Source organism: Epinephelus lanceolatus, chromosome 13 (assembly GCF_041903045.1).
Source record: "Epinephelus lanceolatus isolate andai-2023 chromosome 13, ASM4190304v1, whole genome shotgun sequence".
Lineage (NCBI taxonomy): Eukaryota > Metazoa > Chordata > Actinopteri > Perciformes > Serranidae > Epinephelus > Epinephelus lanceolatus.
The window spans coordinates 16,093,808-16,117,195 of record NC_135746.1 but is presented as its reverse complement, the minus strand read 5'-3'; the positions used below and the strand labels follow the sequence as shown (position 1 = coordinate 16,117,195).

Here is a 23,388-nt window from a genome sequence, read left to right as displayed (position 1 = left end):
TAGATAAAAAACATGCACCTTGGCTCTTTGTGTGTGAGGAGTCAAACAGACAGTGGTGGGAGAAGTACTCAGTTACTTTACTTAAAGGAATACTCCAAATGACCATTTGTATATCAGTTCGGCTACATGCTGTGTGTTACCTTGAATTCATGAAGAAAACTTTGTTTTTCTCGCATGCCTCCACGGTGAATGGAGAATCCAAAAAAGGTGAACATTCTTCATAAACTGAAGTAAACGGGCCATGTTTAACAGCAGCAAAACTGTATCAAAACATCCTTTATAAACTCACACAACTCCTGCAGTATAATCCATGTCTCATATATCCAGTCATATGCTCAGCACTTTCACTAAATTCTCTCCCCCACGACATTCGCAATATTGACTCCCCCTCCAATGTCAAATCCCGTCTGAAAACACACCTTTTCCAGCTGGCATATTCAGTCTGATTTAATGGTGACACGCATACGTCGATCTGCACTGATGATGATTTTATACCTAATATTTATGATTAGGATTTTTGTCCCATCATTTTATTAACTCTTATTGTATGTTACAGAATTGTTTGATTGTATGAGCTATGGACACATTACTGCTTGTTTTTTTAACCGTGTCTTGTAAGGTGTGCTTGAGTGCTCTGAAAGGCGCCTATAAATAAAATGCATTATTATTATTATCACTACAAACAGTCTCACGCTCGGCCGAGGAACATGCCTGGGCCCGCACTTGCATTAGAACTCTGCTCTAATGGAGCTCATACGGCCTACGTACACTTGGGCACGCCGAAGACATGCTACTCGTATGCAGAGGTGTTTTAAATAGTAATGTTAGCAACCCTTTACAATAAGGTACACAAAATTAGAGTAGTTACTGAGGAACTAATGAGGAACTAATGAGTAGTTACTGAGGAACTAAGGTACACAAAATTAGAGTAGTTACAGAGGAACGAATGAGGAACAAATGAGGAACGAATGAGAAACTAATGAGGAATAACTATTACTTAATCATTACCTACCCTTTTTGTGTACCCTAAAGTAAAGCGAGACATCAAAATGATTAGGTGATGATTACTGAATCATTACCTACTCATTAGTTACCCTTTTTGTGTAAGGTACAGGTTACAGTAGTTACTGAGGAACCATTAACTATTAACTAATGGTTAGTTCCTCATTAGTTCCTCAGTAACTACTCTAATTTTGTGTACCTTAGTTCCTCAGTAACTACTCATTTGATCCTCATTAGTTCCTCATTCGTTCCTCAGTAACTACTCATTTGATCCTCATTAGTTCCTCATTCGTTCCTCAGTAACTACTCATTTGTTCCTCATTAGTTCCTCAGTAACTACTCTAATTTTGTGTACCTTAGTTCCTCAGAAACTACTCATTAGTTCCTCATTCGTTCCTCATTTGTTCCTCATTAGTTCCTCAGTAACTACTCATTTGTTCCTCATTAGTTCCTCAGTAACTACTCTAATTTTGTGTACCTTAGTTCCTGAGTAACTACTATAATTTTGTGTACCTTAATTCCTCAGTAACTACTCATTAGTTCCTCTATAGTTCCTCAGTAACTACTCATTTGATCCTCATTAGTTCCTCATTAGTTCCTCAGTAACTGCTCTAATTTTGTGTACCTTAGTTCCTCAGTAACTACTCTAATTTTGTGTACCTTAATTCCTCAGTAACTACTCATTAGTTCCTCTATAGTTCCTCAGTAACTACTCATTTGACCCTCATTAGTTCCTCAGTAACTACTCTAATTTTGTGTACCTTAGTTCCTCAGTAACTACTCATTAGTTCGTCATTAGTTCTCAGTAACTACTCTAATTTTGTGTACCTTAGTTCCTCAGTAACTACTCTAATTTTGTGTACCTTAATTCCTCAGTAACTACTCATTAGTTCCTCTATAGTTCCTCAGTAACTACTCATTTGACCCTCATTAGTTCCTCAGTAACTACTCTAATTTTGTGTACCTTAGTTCCTCAGTAACTACTCATTAGTTCGTCATTAGTTCTCAGTAACTACTCTAATTTTGTGTACCTTAGTTCCTCAGTAACTACTCATTAGTTCCTCATTCGTTCCTCAGTAACTACTCTAATTTTGTGTACCTTAATTCCTCAGTAACTACTCATTAGTTCCTCTATAGTTCCTCAGTAACTACTCTAATTTTGTGTATCTTATTGTAAAGTGTTACCATAATGTTTGGGCAAAAATGTGTATGTTTTTTAAGTATTGAGCATACGATTGGATAAATGAGACTTGGATTAAACTTGTGTGGGAATTTTTTTTTTTTTTTTTTGATTCTCCGTTCACTGTAGAGGCATGCAAGAAAAACAAATGTTTCCTCACAAATTCAGCGAAACGTGGTGAGTAATTCACTACACTAGTGGAAGAACTCCTTCATGTACAGCAGCTTAAAATATGCTTTGAGGGATTCTGCGTCTGTTGTGAAGGCACATCTCACATCTGGGCTGAGTAAGATTGACAGGTTTTTTCTCTGAGCTGAAGTGAACCTCTCGCCCTGAGTGCGTGTGTAATGAGAGACAGGTCTTATGACAAGCACTAATCAGCCCAGACTCTTGACCCTGGAGCAACAAGGCTGACACCAAGGGGATACACCCCGACACTGCTAACAACTCCCCCAACCTGTGTGTGTGTGTGCGTGTGTGTGTGTAGAGTAGTGTGTCATTTCAGGTAATAGAGTTCATGTTGAGTGAATTTTCTTCAAAATGTGAAAATATTCTGATATGGAAGGGTTATTAAACCATATTTTAAGACATTATCAGGAATTAAATAAATGTTAAGTGATCTTGTTGGTCTTTAAAAACAAATCTACGTTTGTTTTTTTTTTGTTTTTTTTTTAAATGTTTAAAAAACCAAAGTCCCTTTGAAACCAGTTATTTCCAAACCCCGAGTTCTGTCCTTCCATGATACAGAAAAAGCAATCCATGCCCTTATTGCATCAAGACTGGACTATTGCCTTTATCTTAATCTTTCCAGTTTCTATTAACTCTATTACAGATGGTCCGAAATGCAGCTGCAAGGATGTTGACACGTACTTAAAAGTGAAAGCACGTCACCCCAGTTCTAGCCTCTCTTAATTTTATCCTCATTCACTTAAGAATTTGATTTAAGATGTGAAAGATCAGCTTCCAGTCTCTTAATGGTCAGACCCCATCTTATATCACACACCTTAATTACTGGCACTCGGCCCGTAGTTCTCTTAGAACTGCTGACAAATTCCTTGGACGACCTACCATCACAACTAAAACTAAAGGTGGCAGAGCCTTCGCGCTCTGGGACCAGTTCCAGTTATATATCATGTGTGCTCCCTCCATCTCCGATTTGAATTAAGGCTAAAGACACTTTTATTCACCAGCCTTTTTGGCCCACTAATCCTTCAACTTGGTATCACGTCTATAATTCTGTATTTATACATTGGTGTTTATTGTTGTTGTTGGTATATAGGCCCACTCTTTTTTACTTTATATTTTAATGACCATTTAGCTGCACTTGGTCAGCTTAAGCTGGATTTAAATGTGTTCTAGAACGATCACCATAACCACCATCCTCAAGAGGGACAAGACAAATACAGTGACTAAGATGTGGATCATTGGGTCTAGTTACATTCAACAAGGGACTCAGTGCCAAAGTTTAGTGGTTTGGCAAAAGAAGCATATGTCGGAGTGGTGTTCTTGTTCCCTGTTTTTATGCAGAGTTGTCAAACTCTCTGAGTCCCTCTGACATATTGGTTGACCACACTAGTGGTCCAAATGAAGAAGGATCTGATACAGCTCAATGCAGAGTTTCCTTTAGTGAGGATTGCATGTTCCTGCATCAACACCCGGCAAGTGTGGAGATATGGATAGCTAGAAAAGGTCAACATTGTCAGGAAAGCCATCAACAAATGCATAAAAAAGGCTACTGGCAACTTCGGCGGAGAGGTTAGTGAACGTCCCTTCCAGAGATATTTCGACAGGGAAATATCAGAAGCCCGAACCACTGACCCCTTTCGGCGCAAAGGAGCAGTGGCTCTACTCCGAGCTCCCTCCGGATGTCCGAGCTCCTTACTCTATCTCTAAGGCTAAGCCAAGACACCCTTATGAGAAAACTCATTACAGCAGCTTGTATCGGTGACCTCATTCATTCCGTCATTACCGGAAGCTCATGACCATAGGTTAAGGTTGGAACCATAGATGAGGTAAATCTTTGACATTGGACCTTTAAACGTCAAGACATAGTCTTAAATTTGAATTTGTGATCTTAATTGCTACAAACATTTGATCTTATTTCTTTTTGTCAAAATAAGTCCAGCTCTCCAGTGTGAAAGTCCACATCTCTGATGTTGCACGTTTAAAACCTACCACTGAACCTAAAAATGTCTTTTTGCTTCACACTTGAAACTTACCTGTTCGCAAAATGTTAATTAATCTAGCTCACTCTAGTAACCATATTCCAAATTAAACCTACCTCTGCCAGGGACCACACATATACTACTTACCTTTATACTTCCCTGCAATGCTTGAGTAAGAAAAACATGATTTGTCCAAAAATCAGTCGTAAATTTGGTTAAAAAGTTATCTTGAAAAAGTTTTAAAAGCATTACATTTTAGTGTCCTATACCCAGAGACACCTTGTTAATGAAAAACTAAGTATGATTTTCAAAAAGTTTGCTACACACTGTTCTTGTTTGTCACATTTCCCAAATGGATTGTCAGATAATGAAGGCATTTTTAAGACTTGAAGCTGGTAATACCCCTACTGCATCCAAAAAAGGCCCATGTGTATCAATGAGTGCTTGAGATTTACTGTTATGTATGTGTGCGTGTGTGTGTGTGCGTGTGCTGGCTCCTACTGTATTACCGTCTCGGTGACACTCAGCAGGAGTGACAGCAGCTTTCTAGGACTATCATCGGCCCTGCTGATAAGAGGAGCCTCAGAGCAAACACAACACACTCCCAGCTCCTTACACGTAATCGCTGAATCTACAAAAGAAGCAACATCAGATGTTCTCATCCAGGTAAGTTTATTGTTATCCAGGGTGCACTGACAGACCAGTACAGTTACACAGCACAGACAGGAGTGAGCATCCAATAGAAAACAGAATCTGATCTCACTGTGGTGTTTATGTCTGATAAAAAGGGTTAATAGTTGAGATGTGGACCTGGTAATTTACAGAATGTGTCAGTTAACATATATCGCAGTGCAGTGGAGTACAACAGAGTGCAGCATCTACAGTGGAGTGATTATCTGTGTTGTTAGAGACGTGTATCACAATGCGTTTGATATATGCTGCAGTAAGTCTCATCTGATTATACATGAAGTGATATATGGCATGTAATGTCACCATGGCAATGTTTACCATGTAATTCAGTCATTGTAGATATTACAAAATCTGCATTAAGATCTGCGTTGCAAGTTAGCAGATGTGTCGCTCAAACATAAAACAATCAAAATAAAAAGGATTTGATTGATGAGGCAGTAAGTGATTGACATAAGTTGGACATTATTGAGGCTTTGAGACCTGGGTGTACCTCTCACTTAGCACGACATCCTTTAAAAGGTCTATTTACAAGACACGTATTATTTATTGTTTGATACATTTTCCATAGTATTAAATATATTATGTAAATCATATTCTCCCATGCAGAAAATGCAGTGTTGTACAGTAAAGAGAGTTTCCTCTGTTATTCATAAAAACAATCTGTAAAAGGGCTGGTATCAGATGTGTGGTTGAAGCCTCATTCTTTTTTATTCTTTCTTCAATATATGAAAAAACGCACTCTGTTCCAGCTATAATCTATTAAATAATTCAATCTTCATATAACTAAACACTTTACTCAACAACAAAACCATCTTCTACATCAAAATATTTTGTTCATTTACCTTGTTTAGTGTCCATCTCTGTTACTGTATGTGGGCTGGTTGGCTGTAAAAGGGTTTGGCAAAAAAGTCTCGTAGGAAATGAGATATCATATCTGTTCCTACATCAGTTCAACGCAAACCCAGCATCAAATAAGAAGCTCAACCTGTCTCACTCACAGCTAATCTCAGTGGGCTCTCTGAGGAATGATGAAAGTGTTATAGGTGGCGACAAACTGAGTGTATTGCACGTGTGTTCTCAGGAAAGCAGACTTAAAGCTGGGGTAGGCGGCTTAAGTTTGGCTTCAATGGGCAAAATCCCGTAATAAACTTTGATCACATTGTAATTTAAGTGGACTGAGAAGACTAGACTTCTGCACCTCCTCTTGGCTGTGTTTTCAGGCCTTAGAAGATTTAGGCTGTAACAGGAGACTATGGCCAATAACAGGTTATTTCAAAAAGAGAGCGTTCCTAATGGCTGTTCCACATATGCAGATATGTGTGCACATCCCTTCGGTGAAGGCCCGATTCAGTAGGTCCTGCTGAGAATGTTGCTATTCAAGTATTGGCACCTATACTGTAAAGCAACCCGAAAAACACTTGTTAATATCTGTGAAGCGTTTCAGAGATGAAGAGAAAACCTTCTGCTAACCAGAGCTAAAGGCTGTGGCTTCAAGTTCACCTTCACGTAGCTACTATTAGAGCCTCGAATCACAGGGAGTCCTCCACCTCACTTCCCGCTGCTACAGACCACCTCACCGGTAGGAAAGTGGGCAGCAGCTTCGGAGAAAGACCCCCAGTAAGCGGCCACAGCTATCCGAATCCAGCAAGCACAAATCCCAACTCTGGGGAAGTGGCCGGACAGCCCTGAGTACCTGCCGGATCAGCAAACTTTCTGTTGCTGCCATTACACAGGTTAGTCCCCAGCCTGCTGTGGAGGTGTGCGCTGGCTGAATTTCAGCTGCTGACCAAAGGTCCGTCCCCTGAGATGCTGCCCGCTCTCCTCCCATGGAAGCAGTCCACAGCGTAAGGAAGCAAGGCAGAGGGATGCTGGAGTGCCTAGCTAGCTAATACTTGTCTAATTTGCAAAGGGGTGGCAAGAAGGGGCTGAGCAAATGAGCTGTGTGCAACTCTACAAGGAAATAGGATTATTTAACTCCATGTAAGGAAACACTGTGGGTGCATATGTCTGTGATCGTCTGGTGGGAGGAGGGTGAATTTTCAAATTCTGCTGTTTTTTCCCTTTTCCAGATTTCAGCCTACCTCAGCTTTCAATCTATGTCAGTTTAAATGGATGACAAAAAGAACTTAATTAATGCAGTGAAAACAGATAAATGTCACCTTTCATTCTCACTTGTGTCATTTGGCTTACAGCTCATGTATGAGGAGTGTAAAAGCAACAATGTAGTCGTTGATCATCACTCAGTACCAGCACTTGTAAATGTATAAATTATTGCACCACACATGTTGTTAAGTGTTCCCTGCACCAAAAAGGTTACACAGTAAACCCTCTGTGAGATAAAGACATGAGCAATTTACAGGGAAGGTAATACTGCTTCTTGGCAAATTCCATACAAAAAAAAACAAAACAAAAAACAAAGTACATGGGGACTGAGTGGCCATACACAAAATGAGTGGTGTGTGCAGAAATGCATAATCTGTATTTACTTTATATCTATTTGAGTGTCCAGTCTGAGGGGAGTTCATTCAGGACAGCCAGTCTCCCAGCATGCAGTTCTGGTTCCCGCAGTCCCACAATGCACAGCATCTATTTGGGCCAGTCCACTCTGGCAAAGAAAGGGTGGGATTTGATATCATCCACACCTCCCACACCTGCCCCCAGTCTCTCCATTGGGTTGTACTGGAGCAACTGCAGGACAAGACGGAGACCAAAAGCAACACACACATCATTTATTAAGTAGTAATAAGCCATGCCATTGTGTCTGTCTGTCCACTCCTTCACAACACAAACTACGCTTGGTTCATGGCAGATCTGTGCCATGTTAAGCAGAGACAAACCCACACTCATCATATTAATATACATCCAAAGATTACCAGTGTTAAAAAGTGTTAAAAATAATATTGCAATATTTTTTTGGCTTTTTTTTTTGGCAATTTGCAAACTCTAAAATACTGTAGAATGCTAATATACTAAATTATTAATACAGTTACGATAAATTTGAATAAATGACTGTTACAATAAAGGCTGAAGTGTTGATGTTTGTGCCGCGAACATGAAGCTCTCAGTCAACAGTTGTTGTTAGCAGTTAGCACAAAGTTAAACTGCTGCTGCTGTGCCTTTAAACATGAGAATTTATTCACTATGAGCTGTAAACACACTAACAGCTCTCCAGTTCATACATTAATAGTACTTGCAAGTCGCACTGGTGCTCCATAGTTGCAAAATGGGACTAAATAGTTGCAGTCTGGAGCCTTAAAGGTACAAAGACTTCCTCTGCTCACACTATCATTAATCTGATAAAGTTAAACCGTTACTGTGGCCTCATTAAACATGATGGTTTATTAACTGTAAGATGGAAACAAACTAACAGATCTCCAGTTCATAAATTATTAGTATTTAAAGTTGCACTGGTGCTCCATGGTTGCAAATTGAGACAGAATAGATGCTCAGCATTTGTAGCTTAGTGTGAATATGCAGCTCTTCCATGAAAAATAAAAACTGGAACATAGCAGTTGTGGTGGATGCCTGCCATCACTGCAGTTGGCTTGTCAATAGTATTGCTATTCTGCGGTTATCACGACAGCTCTACACCATAGGAAATGATTATTGTGTTTACAAACCAGTAAGAGAGTGAGTTAAAACTTTCAGATACTCATGCAGCAGATTATCACTTTAACATTATCATGCACCATCCCTCTTTAGAAGACGCAGTGAATGTGGCATTAGTCATGTTTCTTTAAATTGCACTTGCAAGTGTGAATGACTGAAAGAATAGATCATAAATACAGAATTACAACAAAAAGACTGTTTTAGGCAGGGAAAATCTATTTGACTGAGCCACTCAATTAAATTCTGAAAAGATTAAAATATCACCAGTAACACACTAGACTCTCACCTGCTCCAGCAGAGATCTGGCCTCCTCTGAAACAGACTCGGGGATGTTGAGAGCAGTGTGGCGACCAATTCCCGCTGGATGGCACCGCAGCAGTGACTGCACAGAGGGAAGGAGGGGTGGAAAAAATAGATAACTATCAGTCAAAACACAGACAACCTGACAGACTGAGAGCTAGAGGGACTGATGTAGTGACACCCACAGAGCCTAGGTCAATGTGAGAGCATCAGGACAAGACAAATAGGAGGAGACCAAAGAGCCCGAGCACCTGAAACAACACTGATCACACCAACAACAAGGTAATGATGTAACTACTGTTGCTCTTTCTTAGAACTGCTGTGTGTGAGTCAGACAGAGTGGAGTGTCACAGAAAGAATAACATGGAAAAAATGATTGTTAGTTTGTTCTTCATGTATACAGAACTATTTTACTGGAAGAACCAACAGTTAAAGGAACAGTGTGTGAGATTTACGGGAATTTAGTGGCACCTAACAGTGAGGACTGCAGATTGCAACCAGCTGAAACTTCTCCTGGTTAGAATTCCTTCAGTGTTCAGGAGGTTTTTACTGGGAGCCGAATTATCCACAGAGGTCTCTTCTCTCCAAAACAAAGAGACCAGGTGATTAAAGCTGGTAAAAACACTGAATAGAACAGTTTCACGTTAACAAATTGGTGTTTTTTTCGACGCTGTGCATTGTGGAAGAGCTGCTAACTATAGTGGCAGACGTGAAACGCAAAAAACGCAAATGGCTACATGACATTTTTGTCTGTTCCGACAGTCACTGTGTCAGATTAGGCGATTATGGAGTCATAAAATCGTGCCATGACTTGGCCGACAGACATGACACACTACATGATGGTCCACACCAATTATCCCTGGTCGTCTTTCACGGCGTGTGTGATGTCATCGGGATATTCTTGTCCTATTTTTACAATTATTGCTATTATTTCAGTCACTGTGTCTGTTCATGTGCCAGCCAAAATGTTGTTGTAGTAACATAAAAAGCACCACCAGATGGCAGAGCTACATTTGAAGTACCGCATGCAAACATACAAGTCACTGAATCCTTGACAACAAGTTCCTGCAAATTTTTCACAATAAAAGCCAGTTTAGAAAATTAAGGGATTCTCTCAACCGAGGTTATAAAGGGCTTTTAATTTGAAACAGATACAGGAAGTGCTTAGTTTGAAATGATGGCGTGATGCGTTAACTTTATCAAGGCAAACGGGAGCGGATTAAAAGTAAAAATAGAAAAATATGTTGAAAAATTAAAAATTGAAAAATGTTTCAAAGAAGCTCTGCAGTTGTGGCGAGTAAAAGCCCCGCAACTATTTTTTAATATTAGTATTTTATATCCTCCATTATGAAGATATAACATTTTTGCTAGCTTGATGCTAATGGCAGTACTCACTGGGTTGCTAAAGTGCCTCTGCTGTTTGACGCCATCATTTTCCTTCTTTACTCTGTCGTGGTAACGTCTCTACAGGTAACATCAAAAACCCTGTGGTGTTGTTGTCATACAGTTTCCATGGCAGCAGATCGCTCTGTGTTTCTATTGGTCAAAGTGACAGCTTTGATGGGAGCAGTCGTGAACGACGAGAAAATCAAACATGCTAGACTTTCTGTCAGGATGTTGTGAAGCATCCCAGTTATATTCTACTATGACAAACTACACAAGACAAAATGATGGATTATTGACACTCGTTGATGTTCAGGAGGGCTAATATCGTGTAGTGTGAACCCAGCATCAGGTGAAAAATTTCTTACTTACAGGTGATTATACACTGAAGAAAACATACTTATTATACTATAATATATTTCTGCCAATACAGCCCCCTAAATCCAACACACTGTACCTTTAAGTAGCCGTAAATGTAAAGCCTTTTAATTTGTTTTTAGAGTAACATATAACCACATCAAACTGTCAATTGCAAGGAACTGCTGCACTCACGGAAACTAAAAAAACAGAAATAATCTCAGAAATGAGAGAAAGGGAGCACAAGACCTGCAAGTGCTTTTTCAACCACAGAACGCAGCACCATTGTTAAAATAATTGACAATAATGACCATAATCACTCTATGTTGCAACAGCACATCTTTCAGTGCATCTACACCTACAAATTGAAAATGCTAGAACAGAGCGTGTGCGGCAAGAGAGAGCCCGTCAACTGTTTGTGTTGGGGGACCCTGTGTGTGTGTGTGTGTGTGTGTGTGTGTTTTTTCCATCAGTTAGGTCAGTTGCCTCTCTCTTTCTCTCTCCCGATACGTGCTGCAGGAGTTCTGGCTGTGTTCCTAGCTGCAGTCAAGACTGCTCCAGGCAAGATCTTATCCTGCAAGGATCAAGAGACACTATGTGTGCCTGTGTGTGTGTATCCTTGCCAGGGCTGTACCCAGACATAATCATCAAAGGAGACATCTGTGTGACTGAGTTGTTTTTTTCCAGGTAAGTGGGTGTGTATTGTTGTACATGGGAACAGTAGCCTAACACCCCGACTCATGTTTAGGGCCATTGATGGAAACCACTGATAGCTGATATGAAAATATGCCCACTGGCAATCAGTTAGAATTTATTCAAATTTAATAGACGATGAAGAATTGAAGGGACGCTCTGCACCTGCACTGGGTGTCTGTGAGTGTAACTGTGTGTGCATTTGTCCTTCAAGTTGTAATTAGCATGTGTTTGCATGCACGTATCACAGCTGTATTTGTTGTCTCTGAGACACTCCCCTTCCTCCCAAGCCTGTCTTAAAAGACTGTCCCTCAGACACCCTCTGATCCAGGACCAGCCGAGGCGCCACACCTTGAGAGCTGCCCCGGTCTTCACCGTCCACGCCGACCTCAGATCGGCGTGCTCCAAGCCCAGCGCTGCTCCAGGAGCCAGCAAAGGAGGCCCGGGGAGAGGTGACCCCCTGGCCCAGCAGATGGAGCTCAGGCTGGGGGAGAAAGTCACACCGACACCCCTGGCACTCCCCGAGAACCAGAGTAGGAGACGGCAGCCAAGACGCACCTCACATACACACACACACACACCAAAACAATCAACTCCACCTACAGACATGTACAGACACGCGCGCCGAATCATACACAACCTGGCACGACCATAAAGAGTGCGGGAGAGTTGAAAGCCAAGACACCTACAGATGTCCCACAACACCTCAGCAACAAAGATAACATTTTTCACACTTTTTGACTCACCATGCCTGTCAGGAGCTCAAACAGGACCGCGCCCAAGCTCCACCAATCGCACGCTGCCGTCTCCTCACTGATACCTCCCACCTCTGAAACAAGGGCAAAAAGAAGGGAAGAATCAATCAATAAATCAACATGCAGAGAAATTAGTCATGTGTTGGGGAAGAATAATCAGCTAGTGATAGACCAAAAAAACAAAACTAACCAAATATGTGTAATTAAAATCATTCACCAATCTTAAGATTAGCTAAGTGCATTAAACCCCTTCAGTGATCACTGATTACATCAAATAAACTCTCAACGTTAAACACCGCTCCACACTCACATCTTGGATTACTTAATATTTCATTGAATTGATACAATCAATTCAAAACGAGCACAAAAACATGGACACAGTCTCACACACACACACACGCGCACGCACACAAAAGTGTGTTTCTCATAAAAGGGTGATTTGCATAATAAAAAAGCAGTTAAATTGAGGAAACCGTCTGCTGCAACTTCACACCATCTGCATGACCTGACCTCAAACACAAACACACACTCATATGACGTACACACACACACACCAAGAAATGTAAAGCAGGAACAACTGAGAACAAACAGTGAAACATTTCTGTTCAGTGTCCTTAACCCCTGCACCGTTTCAGCTCCTGAGAACACAGCAGAATAAGGCTGCAACAAATGTTCATTTTCATTAGTGATTATTTTCTTAATTATTTGTAAAATGTCAGGAAATAGGGGCAAATTAGTAACTCGCAATTTACTAAAGCCCAAAGGCATTTTGATCAGACGTCTCTTTTTTAGCCATTTAATAGTCCAAACTCCAAAGATTTTCAGTTTAATGCGAAAGCAAATTTATTTATAAAGCACAGTTTATACTCAAAGGCAACTAAAAGTGCTTTATAGATGACACAGGTAAAAAGCACAAGAAACAAATGACAAGCCAGCAGAGGCTCAAAGAATATAAATGTTAAAGGCAAACAGAGCAAAAACACATCTGACTTAAAAGAAAATGAATTCCAAGCAACAACAAACAGGAAGGTCTATAGCTTGGATTTGGATTCAAAAGTGCTCAGAATCACCTAAAGTCTCAGCTCCTCTGGCAGTTTGTGCCACATTTGAGCAGCACAGAAGCTCAAGGCAGCTTCACCACAATTAGGTTTGACTCTGAGAACAAGCAGTTATCCAGAACCAGCCGACCTGAGAGGTCTGTGAGGTTTGTACTGGGTCAAGAGATCTGACAAGTACCTTTAACCTAAACCAGTGATTTATAAAAAGCAACAGAAAATTTAAGTTTACAATGAAAGAAGTAAAAAGCAGCAAATAAAGGGTTCCTACACATTTCCAGGGATAGAATTTCAAAACTTTTCCATGACTTTCAAGGACCCGACATAAAGACAAATAATAATAATAATAAAATTCTTGCCCCACTTGCCCTGTGTTTTTCAGACATCAGATTCAAACTCTATTCAAACATAATTTCAGATAGCTGGCATACATAAAAGGTGAGACAGTTTGCAAAGAGAAAATTAAGACACATACATGATGATAACAAAAAATGGTCACACATTGACATATATTTAGCAACAGACAGCTAGAGAACATAAATTTGCCATTGCCATTACTGTAACAACTTCATTACACACAAAAAAAAAATCAAAATCAAAACTTTCAATGATTTTTCTTTCCTAGTGATACATATTTGATCAAAATATCGATCGAGCGAATAAGCTCTCAATAGGAGCTGGGGTAAAGAAACACCACCAACAAAGGACCAATGGCTAATAATGTGGAAGAAATCTTTGAGAAATTGACACATGAGACACTGAGACTACAAGAAGCACAACTAGAAAGAACATGGGAGAAATGGACTCTATACAAGACTCAAAAAGACGACACTGGACTGGATTAATAACCAATAGATTCACTAAACCTTAAGGCTGTAAAATGTGTATTTACCCAAGCAGTTTTTGTTTTAACTCTTATTATTTTATTGTGCTGCTGTAACTGACATGTCAATGTCACAAAAATTGTTTTAATTAATTGCGAGAACCCTGCAAATCTGTTCCTTTAAAAACAACTTAAAGGTATACTATGCAAGATTGTCAGTTACTGTTTGTGAACGCGCTCGCCAGCAAAAGTAAAAGTCGACCCCAGATTCCTTCTTGTTTGGCGTTTCACCTCACTATATTTGCATTTTTCGACATTTTGTCTCTTAGATGCCTGCTGCTTATGTTCTGGCACCTGGTTGCTATCTTTTTATAAAGCCCCGACCTCACCTGAGCACTGTTGAGGTACATAGCCATTAACGTCTCAAGCATAGAAAGTAAAAAGAAAATACATACAGAGGACGGAGTCTCTGAAGAAGCATACACCACCACACATTTTTAGTGGGTCATAAAAGACGATACAAAGGGATTAATTCTGTATGAATCTATACTTTTTTTTTGTTAGGAAAATCCTGCACAGTTTATTCTTAAACGATTAATCCATTACCATATCAGCAAACCCTTGCAACCTTACTATAGACCCTGATGACAGTCCGTCACTGAGACTCATGTCCCGACAAACAAAACTAATCAAAGGCTCGTTTACCATATTTTCCTTTTTCTAAAACCCTCCCTCTTTGGCCTTCTGTTAGTTGATATTTAAAACACATGAAAAGACCACGAAACCCTCTCAAGGCAAAAAAAGTCTGTCCACTGTCTCGCACTGTGAGAGCCTGATCTACAACCAGTCAGACAGCCAGCATTATGGAGATGTGTTGAGACTCCACAATATGTGTTTAAGTAAGACAGAGGAACTGGGAGTGATACTCATTTGCTAAAGTCAAAAGTGTATGTGTGAGTGTGTGAGTGTGTGAGTGTGTGTGTGTGTGTGTGTGCGTGTGTGCTAGCTCCACTGGGTACCAGATGGCCTCTTGTGCCGCTCAGCTTCCCCCTGCTCTCTCTCCAGAGGGCCGGGACCCAGGGTCACGGCTGCATGTGCCCAGAGACCAGGCTCCTCAGCTGGGGGAACATAAGAGACAAAGACCCCTCATCTCCTGGAGGCTGCCGGGAACTCCAGGGGCCAGCGCGGCTCTCTTGCAGCAAAGGTTAGAGAGGGCTATGATACGACTTCCATACACACACACACACACACACGCACACACAGCCAACTGAGCAACCAGTCTTCAGGGCTCCCCAGGACTACTGTTTTGACAGCCAAGGAGAGAAGATCGTCATTGAACGGACTAGTGATACCTGCGTAGTTATGAGCTGGAGGGGAGATGCTGGACACACATACACACGCACACGAGCACACGTCTCAGAGCAAGGTCGATGTCATCACAATGGATTAATGTCTAAGGAGCTGCAGGGAGAGTACAGTGGAGCTGGCTACACTTACCGCTCTGTCAGAGCGAGGCAGGGAGAAGGGGAGACAGAGAGAAAGAGGATGGGAGGGGAGAATTAACTGCATCCACAGGCCATGGGTCATTCAAACCCCACTGTTACACTGTGGCATGTGTATGCTTTCCAGTCCGACCGTACCTCCACTACGCTGGCGTTCTCTTTCTTGAACAGCACAAGAAAAACTTTTTAAACGAATCAGGAGAATTCTAAGAAAACAAAAGGATACGGAGCGAGTTAAGACACACCGGCGCAAACAATACAGCGCGTTCACCTCGTGGCCTCTTCTTCTTCCCTTTCCCCTCAACAATACAGTTCCTTCTTGCTTTGTATCTTAATCGCACTCCATCTCCTCTCTCCTGGGGGCCATAAGGAACTTTCTCTCTTCTCCTCTCAGACCAACTTCCCTAAAAACTCAACCGACAGTCTCTGTGGAAAGGGGAAGTGAAGTAGACGCAGGTAGGAAGTAAGGAGGATCGGTGTGTGATGTTCCAAGACTGTGTGTGTGTGTCTTATGAGCTGTGGAGGCTCACATAAACCTAATGAGTTATATATTCAAAAATAAACAAAGCAAACCTATGTCTCTACGCTGTGAGGACAGAATATTTAAAAATATTCAAATAAAGCAGAAGTACTTTGAGGTAACAGTTTCTTACTTGAAAAGCTTTTTAAAACAATGGGATGACACGTCTGTGTTAAAAGGGGAACTGAACTTTATCTTCCATTAGATCACACTGTGGCTGAGCAGGTAAAAGGACAGTAAAAAAAAAAAAAACACAAAGCGACTATCATGACTGAATCACCACTAACTGACTTCTTACCTCGGAGGGGAAAAAAATACTGAATTTCCCTTTTCTTAGACACTGAAGACAATTGGTTGTGGCCTTGCTTCCCTCTCACCAGAACAATAAACAATTACCGTTTCTGCTCAAACCAGGTTGCGTCACACTGTGTCACTCAACAGCTTGTTTTTTTTGATTCTTATTAGAGAACAAAACATTAGCCATCTGATGTTTATCGGTAATGACAGAATGGTGAGAAAGTAAATAAGCAGAAGTGCAGGATAAATAGATTAATACCCTGCCGCTGTGTTTTCCGAGTCCACTCCCGTGTTTTTTTGGGTGTGAATGTGCGCGTTTTAAAAACATGTTTCCCTCCGTCTTACACACACAGCCACACACACAAACGCACATACGGTCACAGCAGGCCCCCTGCTAGCTTTCTGGCAAACAGTCATAAATCTGTCATCAGGAATGAAGCCATCGCTGGAGCTGACCCTGTCTGGATAAACAGCAATACATAACAAGGGCAGGAGAGACACACACTCACTAACCTCTGCGTAAGTGTGTGTGTGTGTGTGTGTGTGTGTGTTAACAAGCACATGCATCTACAGCTACACGCATGTACCAAACATAGGGGTTTGCAGGGATAAAATAAAGCATATAGAATAGCTGTTACTCAGTGATATGTAACACAACAACAAAGACAGGTGGACGTAAGAGACGCACAATAAAAAGAGAAAAAGTTGCCAGTGTTCGAGAGCAGCACCGTCAATGGAGGTAGAAGTGCTACTATTGCTCAACAACAGCATAACACACCCCCTGCTGGCTGCTAATATGTATTACATCCATTGATCCACATGGGATCAACAGTCGTTTAACTAACAAGACCTTTCACACCTGCGCTGAGGTCAGTTCATTTCACCAAGGCGCCAGCTCTTACCCCAAACATTCTCTTATCTGAGAATATTTTATATTATTTGTGTGAGCTGACTGTAAACACCATCCACGTGTGATTCAAATAACACTGCTCTAATGATTTTTATTACGTCAGGAACTGCTTTGAATGATATGCAACTTTTATGTAAAGACAAGTTTCTATTTTTTTTGCCTCCACAGACACTGTGTGCAACACTGGTCTTCAAACATCTATATTCTACAGTGCTGAAAAGAGAAATGTATTAGTCAATTAATAATTTACATTATTTGTCAGCAGGTTATCTACAGGTATAAACAAGCTAAAATTAACTGTTGTTAACACTTTTTAATACCACTTTTTTGGTCTTACTTTAAGCCCAAACTTGGGATGGAAATACATGCCGTAAGTGAAAATATCCTCTTTCCAAGACCAAGTAAACACACTGATGTCAGTTCAAAATGAACATTAATGTAAAATGATACTGATCCACAGTAAAAATAAGCAGGCAGTCTGTTTAGTAAGGCCTCAGTTTAACGATGCATTTTCATCGTGTGATCTTAATGAATAGAGGGGGCGAAAATAAATGTTAAATTTTGTTCTGGGGTCTAATATTTTTTCCCTTCTGTTAATATTATGTATCTCATAATGGCAACGGTGGAAATTCTCACAGTAACGTGAAAAAACAAAACATTAAAGATCCAGCTAATCTGAATTTAAGACAACTTTATACTCTTAAAACCCTTTAATTAGTAAATGTGAATTTAAGATATCATAAGACCTTTTAAGGACCCGCAGCCACCCTAGTCAAGTTAGTCAACCAAACACTGCTTGCAGCTTTTTAAGTCTAAGTAATTGTTCAATTTTCCAAATTTCATGCCATTTTAAAGTTTCTAGTTATTTGACTGCAGGTCAGACAAAATATAACATTTGAGGAAAGCACACTAAAAACAGTAATCAACACTTGTGGGTGAAAACAGTCGATGCTTGCAGTCCTAAACTTTGACTTTTCTTGATAAAACCAGAAGGGTCTTAACAGCGCTGTAATAATTTAACTGTAAATCAAATTAGGGCTACACGATATATTGATATTAAATCAATACTGCGATTTAAGACTAGATATTGTCTTAGATTTCAGGTATCTTAATACTGTCAGTGTCTTTTCCTGGTTTTACAGGCTGCATTACAGTAAAATGTTGTAATATTCTGAAATTAACTTCACTGTTCTAGATGATTTAATATTAGCCATTACCCACTTAGTCGTTATAGCCACATTACTGATGAATATTTATCAAAAATCTCAGCTTACATATTAAACTGGGCTAGGCAATATGTTGATATTGTATCAATATTGTGATATGAGACGAGATTTTGTCTTAGATTTTGGATATCTTAATACTGTCAGTGTCTTTTCCTGGTTTTACAGGCTGCATTACAGTAAAATGTTGTAATTTTCTGAACTTAACTTCACTCTTCTAGATGATTTATTATTCGCCTTTACCCACTTAGTCATTATAGCCACATTATTAATGATTATTTATCACAAATCTCAGCTTAAATATTACACTGGACTGGGCAATATATTGATTGTATCAATATTGTGATATGAGACGAGATATCGTCTTTCTAGATTTTGCATATCTTAAAACTATAAGTGTCTTTTTCCGGTTTTACGGGCTGCATTACAGTAAAATGTTGTAATTTTCTGAACATAATTCACTGTTCACTGTTCTAGCTGATTTATTATTTGCCTTTACCCACTTAGTTGTTGTAGCCACATTACTGATGAGTATTAATCAAAAAATCTTAGCTTACATATTATATCGTTGCAATATCGACATTGAGGTGTTTGGTCAAAAAAGGTGATATTTGATTCTCTCCACATTGCCCAGCCCTAAAGCAAATATACATTTTGTTAGCATCTACCTTTTAAAAAATGAATACTTAATTAAATTGCAAACCAAATTCATCTTTACATAGAGAAGACTGTTCAGCATATTACAGGCTGCCTTTCAAACCTACCGCCCACACACTCTGACAAGTGTTAAAACCTCTAGCTGCTTATGTTAACAAGAAAATGACTACATTAATTACACAATGACTTAAGTGGCAAACACGTCTCAGTTTAGCACTCAGATTCGAAGCTACATTATGCACAAAGCTCCTTGCGCTGAGCTTCACTCCTGTGTGTCTTTAGGTCATCTGCTGCTGGCCACTGAACATATGCCTCTATGTGCTTCTATTTCCATTAGGAGGCTTTTAAACAACCTGTTGCTACGGGAATAAAAATGCACACTTTGGATATTAGATGGAGCATTTGTTGCTTTCAGATTTATTACAACAGTGGCATACTGTATGTGCTAGTCACAAGGAGGATTTAAATCTGAAGTGACCTTCCTGGCTTGAGAGAGAGGATGAATACAAGAGAATAGCTTAAAATAAGTGTGTGGGAGAGTGAATGGGTGTGAGGGTCGTTGTCTCGGGAGCTCGTCCGCAGTTTTTAGCGATCCATCCTGCATGTTTAAGAAAGGTGTAATCAAGCCAGCCTCCAAAATGTAAAGCCATACGCTTAAAGCAGCAACACACTGGAAAATTTCTCCGCCCATAGATGTCACGTGCACACACCCAGGCATACACACATAAACGTTCCCCCCCACACACAGAAGTGCTAAGTAGGGACATGGTGCTGTAGTCTAGCAGCAGTTTGTTTTAGGCAGCTTGTAAACAGCATGCCAGAGCTGCCACAAGCCTGCTGAGGGCAACACATGGGGTTACAGCGCTGCTGGCTCACTGCTGCACAACAGCACACTCTACAGGACAATCAGAGAACTGCTACAAGAGCAAGCCTCTGAACAGAAAGTACAAAAACAGAGATTTCTAAACTAAAATGTTAAATGCTACTGCCATGATGACTACTCTGTGTAGCCTTTATATGTGATTCCTTTGAGGGAATACTTTGCCAGTTTTCAGACAGCTTTGTATCATAATAACAAGGTTAGTATGTCTAAATGAACTGTGGTAAACGTTCCCCATCTTACAAGATCTCCCTGCTCATCTCTCAGCTCAAGTGAGTCATCCTCCAGATTTTCACTGGCTCTAAGGGCTTTTGCTTGTACTCCAGATTTACTTCTGCTTGAATTCTGACCACACTCAAATCAAACTACAAAACTAGGCAGTGCTGGCCAAATACAAACCAAGATTCTGTTACTTTATTGCTTATTTCTTGCCTAAAATGTATTCAGAAAAAACATTTTTGTGCACTGTTTGGCTGTAATATGAGAATGTGTGAACAAGTAGTGGGCGCAACAGTTTCCTGTATTGTAAAAACAGAGGCTGAAAATTCTCAAATGATAAAACTAAGCAGTGCGGATCAAATATGAAACAAGATTCTGTTAATTCATTGCCAAAAACACATCTGAAATGTCCTCAGAAACATTTTTTGTGCACTGTTTGGCTGTAATATGAGAATCTGTAAACAAGTAGTAGGTGCCACGTTTCCTGTATTGTAAAAATGGAGGCAGGAAATACTTAAATGATAAAACTAGGAAGCGCTGATCAAATATGAACCAAGGTTATGTTACTTTATTGCTTATTTCTTGGCTAAAATGTCCTCAGAAACATTTTTTGTGCACTGTTTGGCTGTAATATGAGAATCTGTGAACAAGTAGTGGGTGCCACATTCCTGTATTGTAAAAATGGAGGCTGAAAATACTCAAATGATAAAACTAAACAGTGCTGATCAAATATGAAACAAGATTCTGTTAATTCATTGCCAATTACTCGCCTGAAATGTCCTAAGAAACATTTTTGTGCACTGTTTAGCTGTAATGAGAATATGTGAAGTAGTGGGTGCCTGTATTGTATTTGGAGGCTGAAAATACTGAACTCAAATGGTAAAACTGAATTGATCAAATACAAACCAAGATTCTATTACTATGTTGTCTATTTCTGGCCTAAAATTTTTTCAGAAACTTATTTTAGTGTACTGTTTAACTGGGATTCAGGATCATTTGTTACGAGCTGGCCACCATAATGTTTCAAGTGTTGAAATGAAAAAACTCCCATTATGTCATCCACCAGTTTGAGCTTTTATTGGTCTGGTGCTGCGCAGTGCATTCTGGTAGTTGTAGGTGTCTACCTCTCCAGCAAAAACAAACGCCACAACACTTGTTCTCCATTTTTCTGGTCATGTAGCACCAAATTCAAAAGTATTTGTGTCTTTCTACTGCACAGACAGTCTTATTTCATTAACAGACCATCTTTCCATCAGTGAAATACTTATTTAAAAGCAACAAAGCAAAAGAACAGAATGAAAAAAGCACTTTTGCGTATGGGTTTCGGTCGATTTCAGAGTCAAGAAGAATCAGTGTTTGTGTGTTTCTACTCTCGAGGGTAGTTTGTGTACACTTGGATTGTTTATTCATGTCTGGCTATGAATGAGGGTTTTGTGACCATGGGAAAGTGGCCTACTTATGGCCTTGCATGCCTGCATAGAATTAACCCCACATAAGCCTCCTAACTGACACGCACACACACAAAATGAGGCACCCAATTAATAAGTATAGAACGTGTACATGAGAGAATCACAGAGTGTATTAGCATGTATGTCTTTCCTCACCTGGTGCACAGTACATATTGGCGATGGCCTCTTTGTCACAGGACTCCTCCACATCATTCCAACTACAAAAGTAGGTGAGCTGAACGTGACCTAAGGAGACATGAAGAGTGGGAAAGTGTGTAAACTCAGAGTGTAAGACACATTCATCTAATACTCTACCTCTGATCAACCCCACACAGTCAAGTGTCACCTCGACTCACTACTTTTCAAACTGTTTACTCACCTTTGGAGCACTTCCTTCCTCCGTTCCTTTCTGCCTCTCTACATCCCTCCGCGAGCTTTTCAAGCACACAGCCCCGGCGATTACTCCTGTTTAGCGGCTACCCGTTAACGCTATCATTAGAACTAATGGTGTCATTAGGTAGCCGTGGCCATTAGCCTGGGCTAGCCAGACTGATGCACCACACTACGCCGTTGATGGGCCCTTTAGAACAATAATTACCACCAGGGAGACGAAAACAGCCACTCAGCTAATTAGACGCTTGTTGATAACGAGGTGGAGAGAGATGATTGTAGGACGACAAAGGAAGAAGTTGAGGGGGAATCTGTGACCTCTTAGTAAAACAACACTTTTGCATCTGGAAGAGCCTTCATTTTAGTAAATAGATTACATCATGGTTGACTGAGAGAGACGGTCCCTCAGTCAAATACTATCCGCACTAATAAAGGCATAAGCAGAGATTTCAACTTCGATAATTCTCTTTTTATGCTTGAGAAAACAAGCAAAACAATATGACATCCACACAGTACAACTGCTTCAGAGAGATATGGTTTTATGCTGGCTGTAAAGAAATATGAGTAGATGTCACCAAGAGTTTATAGGATTTTCATTAGGTATTTATTGAACTATTCATCTCTGAAATATCTGCAGTGACGCTCTCAATAGGCCACCAAATAGGCTGTAAATGATTCTCCTCCTGCAGCATCTGTTCAGTGCGTTTCTTGGAAGTTGACTTTTAAATTCATGTCAAGCTCCCTGGTTTTGTAATTTGGTGCGGTGTATCCATCTTTGCTTTTAAAGTAATCTAAATGGCCCGTTATCTCCACCATGAAATGACAGGAATCATGTGTTCGGGTTTAACAGCAAGCAGATGTTTGCATTCTCTCAGTCCATTAAAGTTTAATAAGACTCACAGATGAATCTCGCACTAAGCTGATCTAGATCTCTTCTAAAATTTCTGTAACCAAACTGTATTGTAATGCTGCCCTGATATTATAGCTTGTCAGTAGCAAAATAAGTGACATTATTGTTTGGCAGTATTACAACTAATATTCAGGGTTCCTACATGCTTTTACTAATGAATTTTCAAAAGTTTTCCATAAAATTTTACCCCATTTCCATGACTTTACTTAACCCCGAGAGACCCATGGGACCTTTGACGATCTTGGATAACTTTACTGTCTTTCAAAGGCTATAGCAGGCTGAGATTTGAAGCAAGAGCAAAGATACTGGTATCATGTGCTACTAGAGAGAAACCTCAGTAATCCATTGGTACCAACTATATCAAGCTAGTTTGTCACAAAGGGGCTAAAATAACACTCCAAAGTTAGGCTACATTTTGGC

General features: G+C 40.1%; 1 protein-coding gene across 1 annotated transcript in view; it reads right to left on the bottom strand.

Moving 5' to 3' along the window:
• Positions 1-5,002: 5,002 nt before the first annotated feature.
• The window catches only part of rps6kc1 (ribosomal protein S6 kinase polypeptide 1), a 34,836-nt gene continuing 16,450 nt past the window's right edge, over positions 5,003-23,388 (bottom strand). Inside the window, exons 13-16 of the mRNA XM_033648805.2 lie at positions 21,825-21,914; positions 12,126-12,208; positions 8,933-9,028; positions 5,003-7,725 (exon numbers count right to left, since the gene is read on the bottom strand). Coding sequence (XP_033504696.2) covers positions 7,624-7,725; positions 8,933-9,028; positions 12,126-12,208; positions 21,825-21,914 — 371 coding nt within the window. The 3' untranslated portion in view covers positions 5,003-7,623. The remainder of the gene's footprint in view (positions 7,726-8,932; positions 9,029-12,125; positions 12,209-21,824; positions 21,915-23,388) is intronic.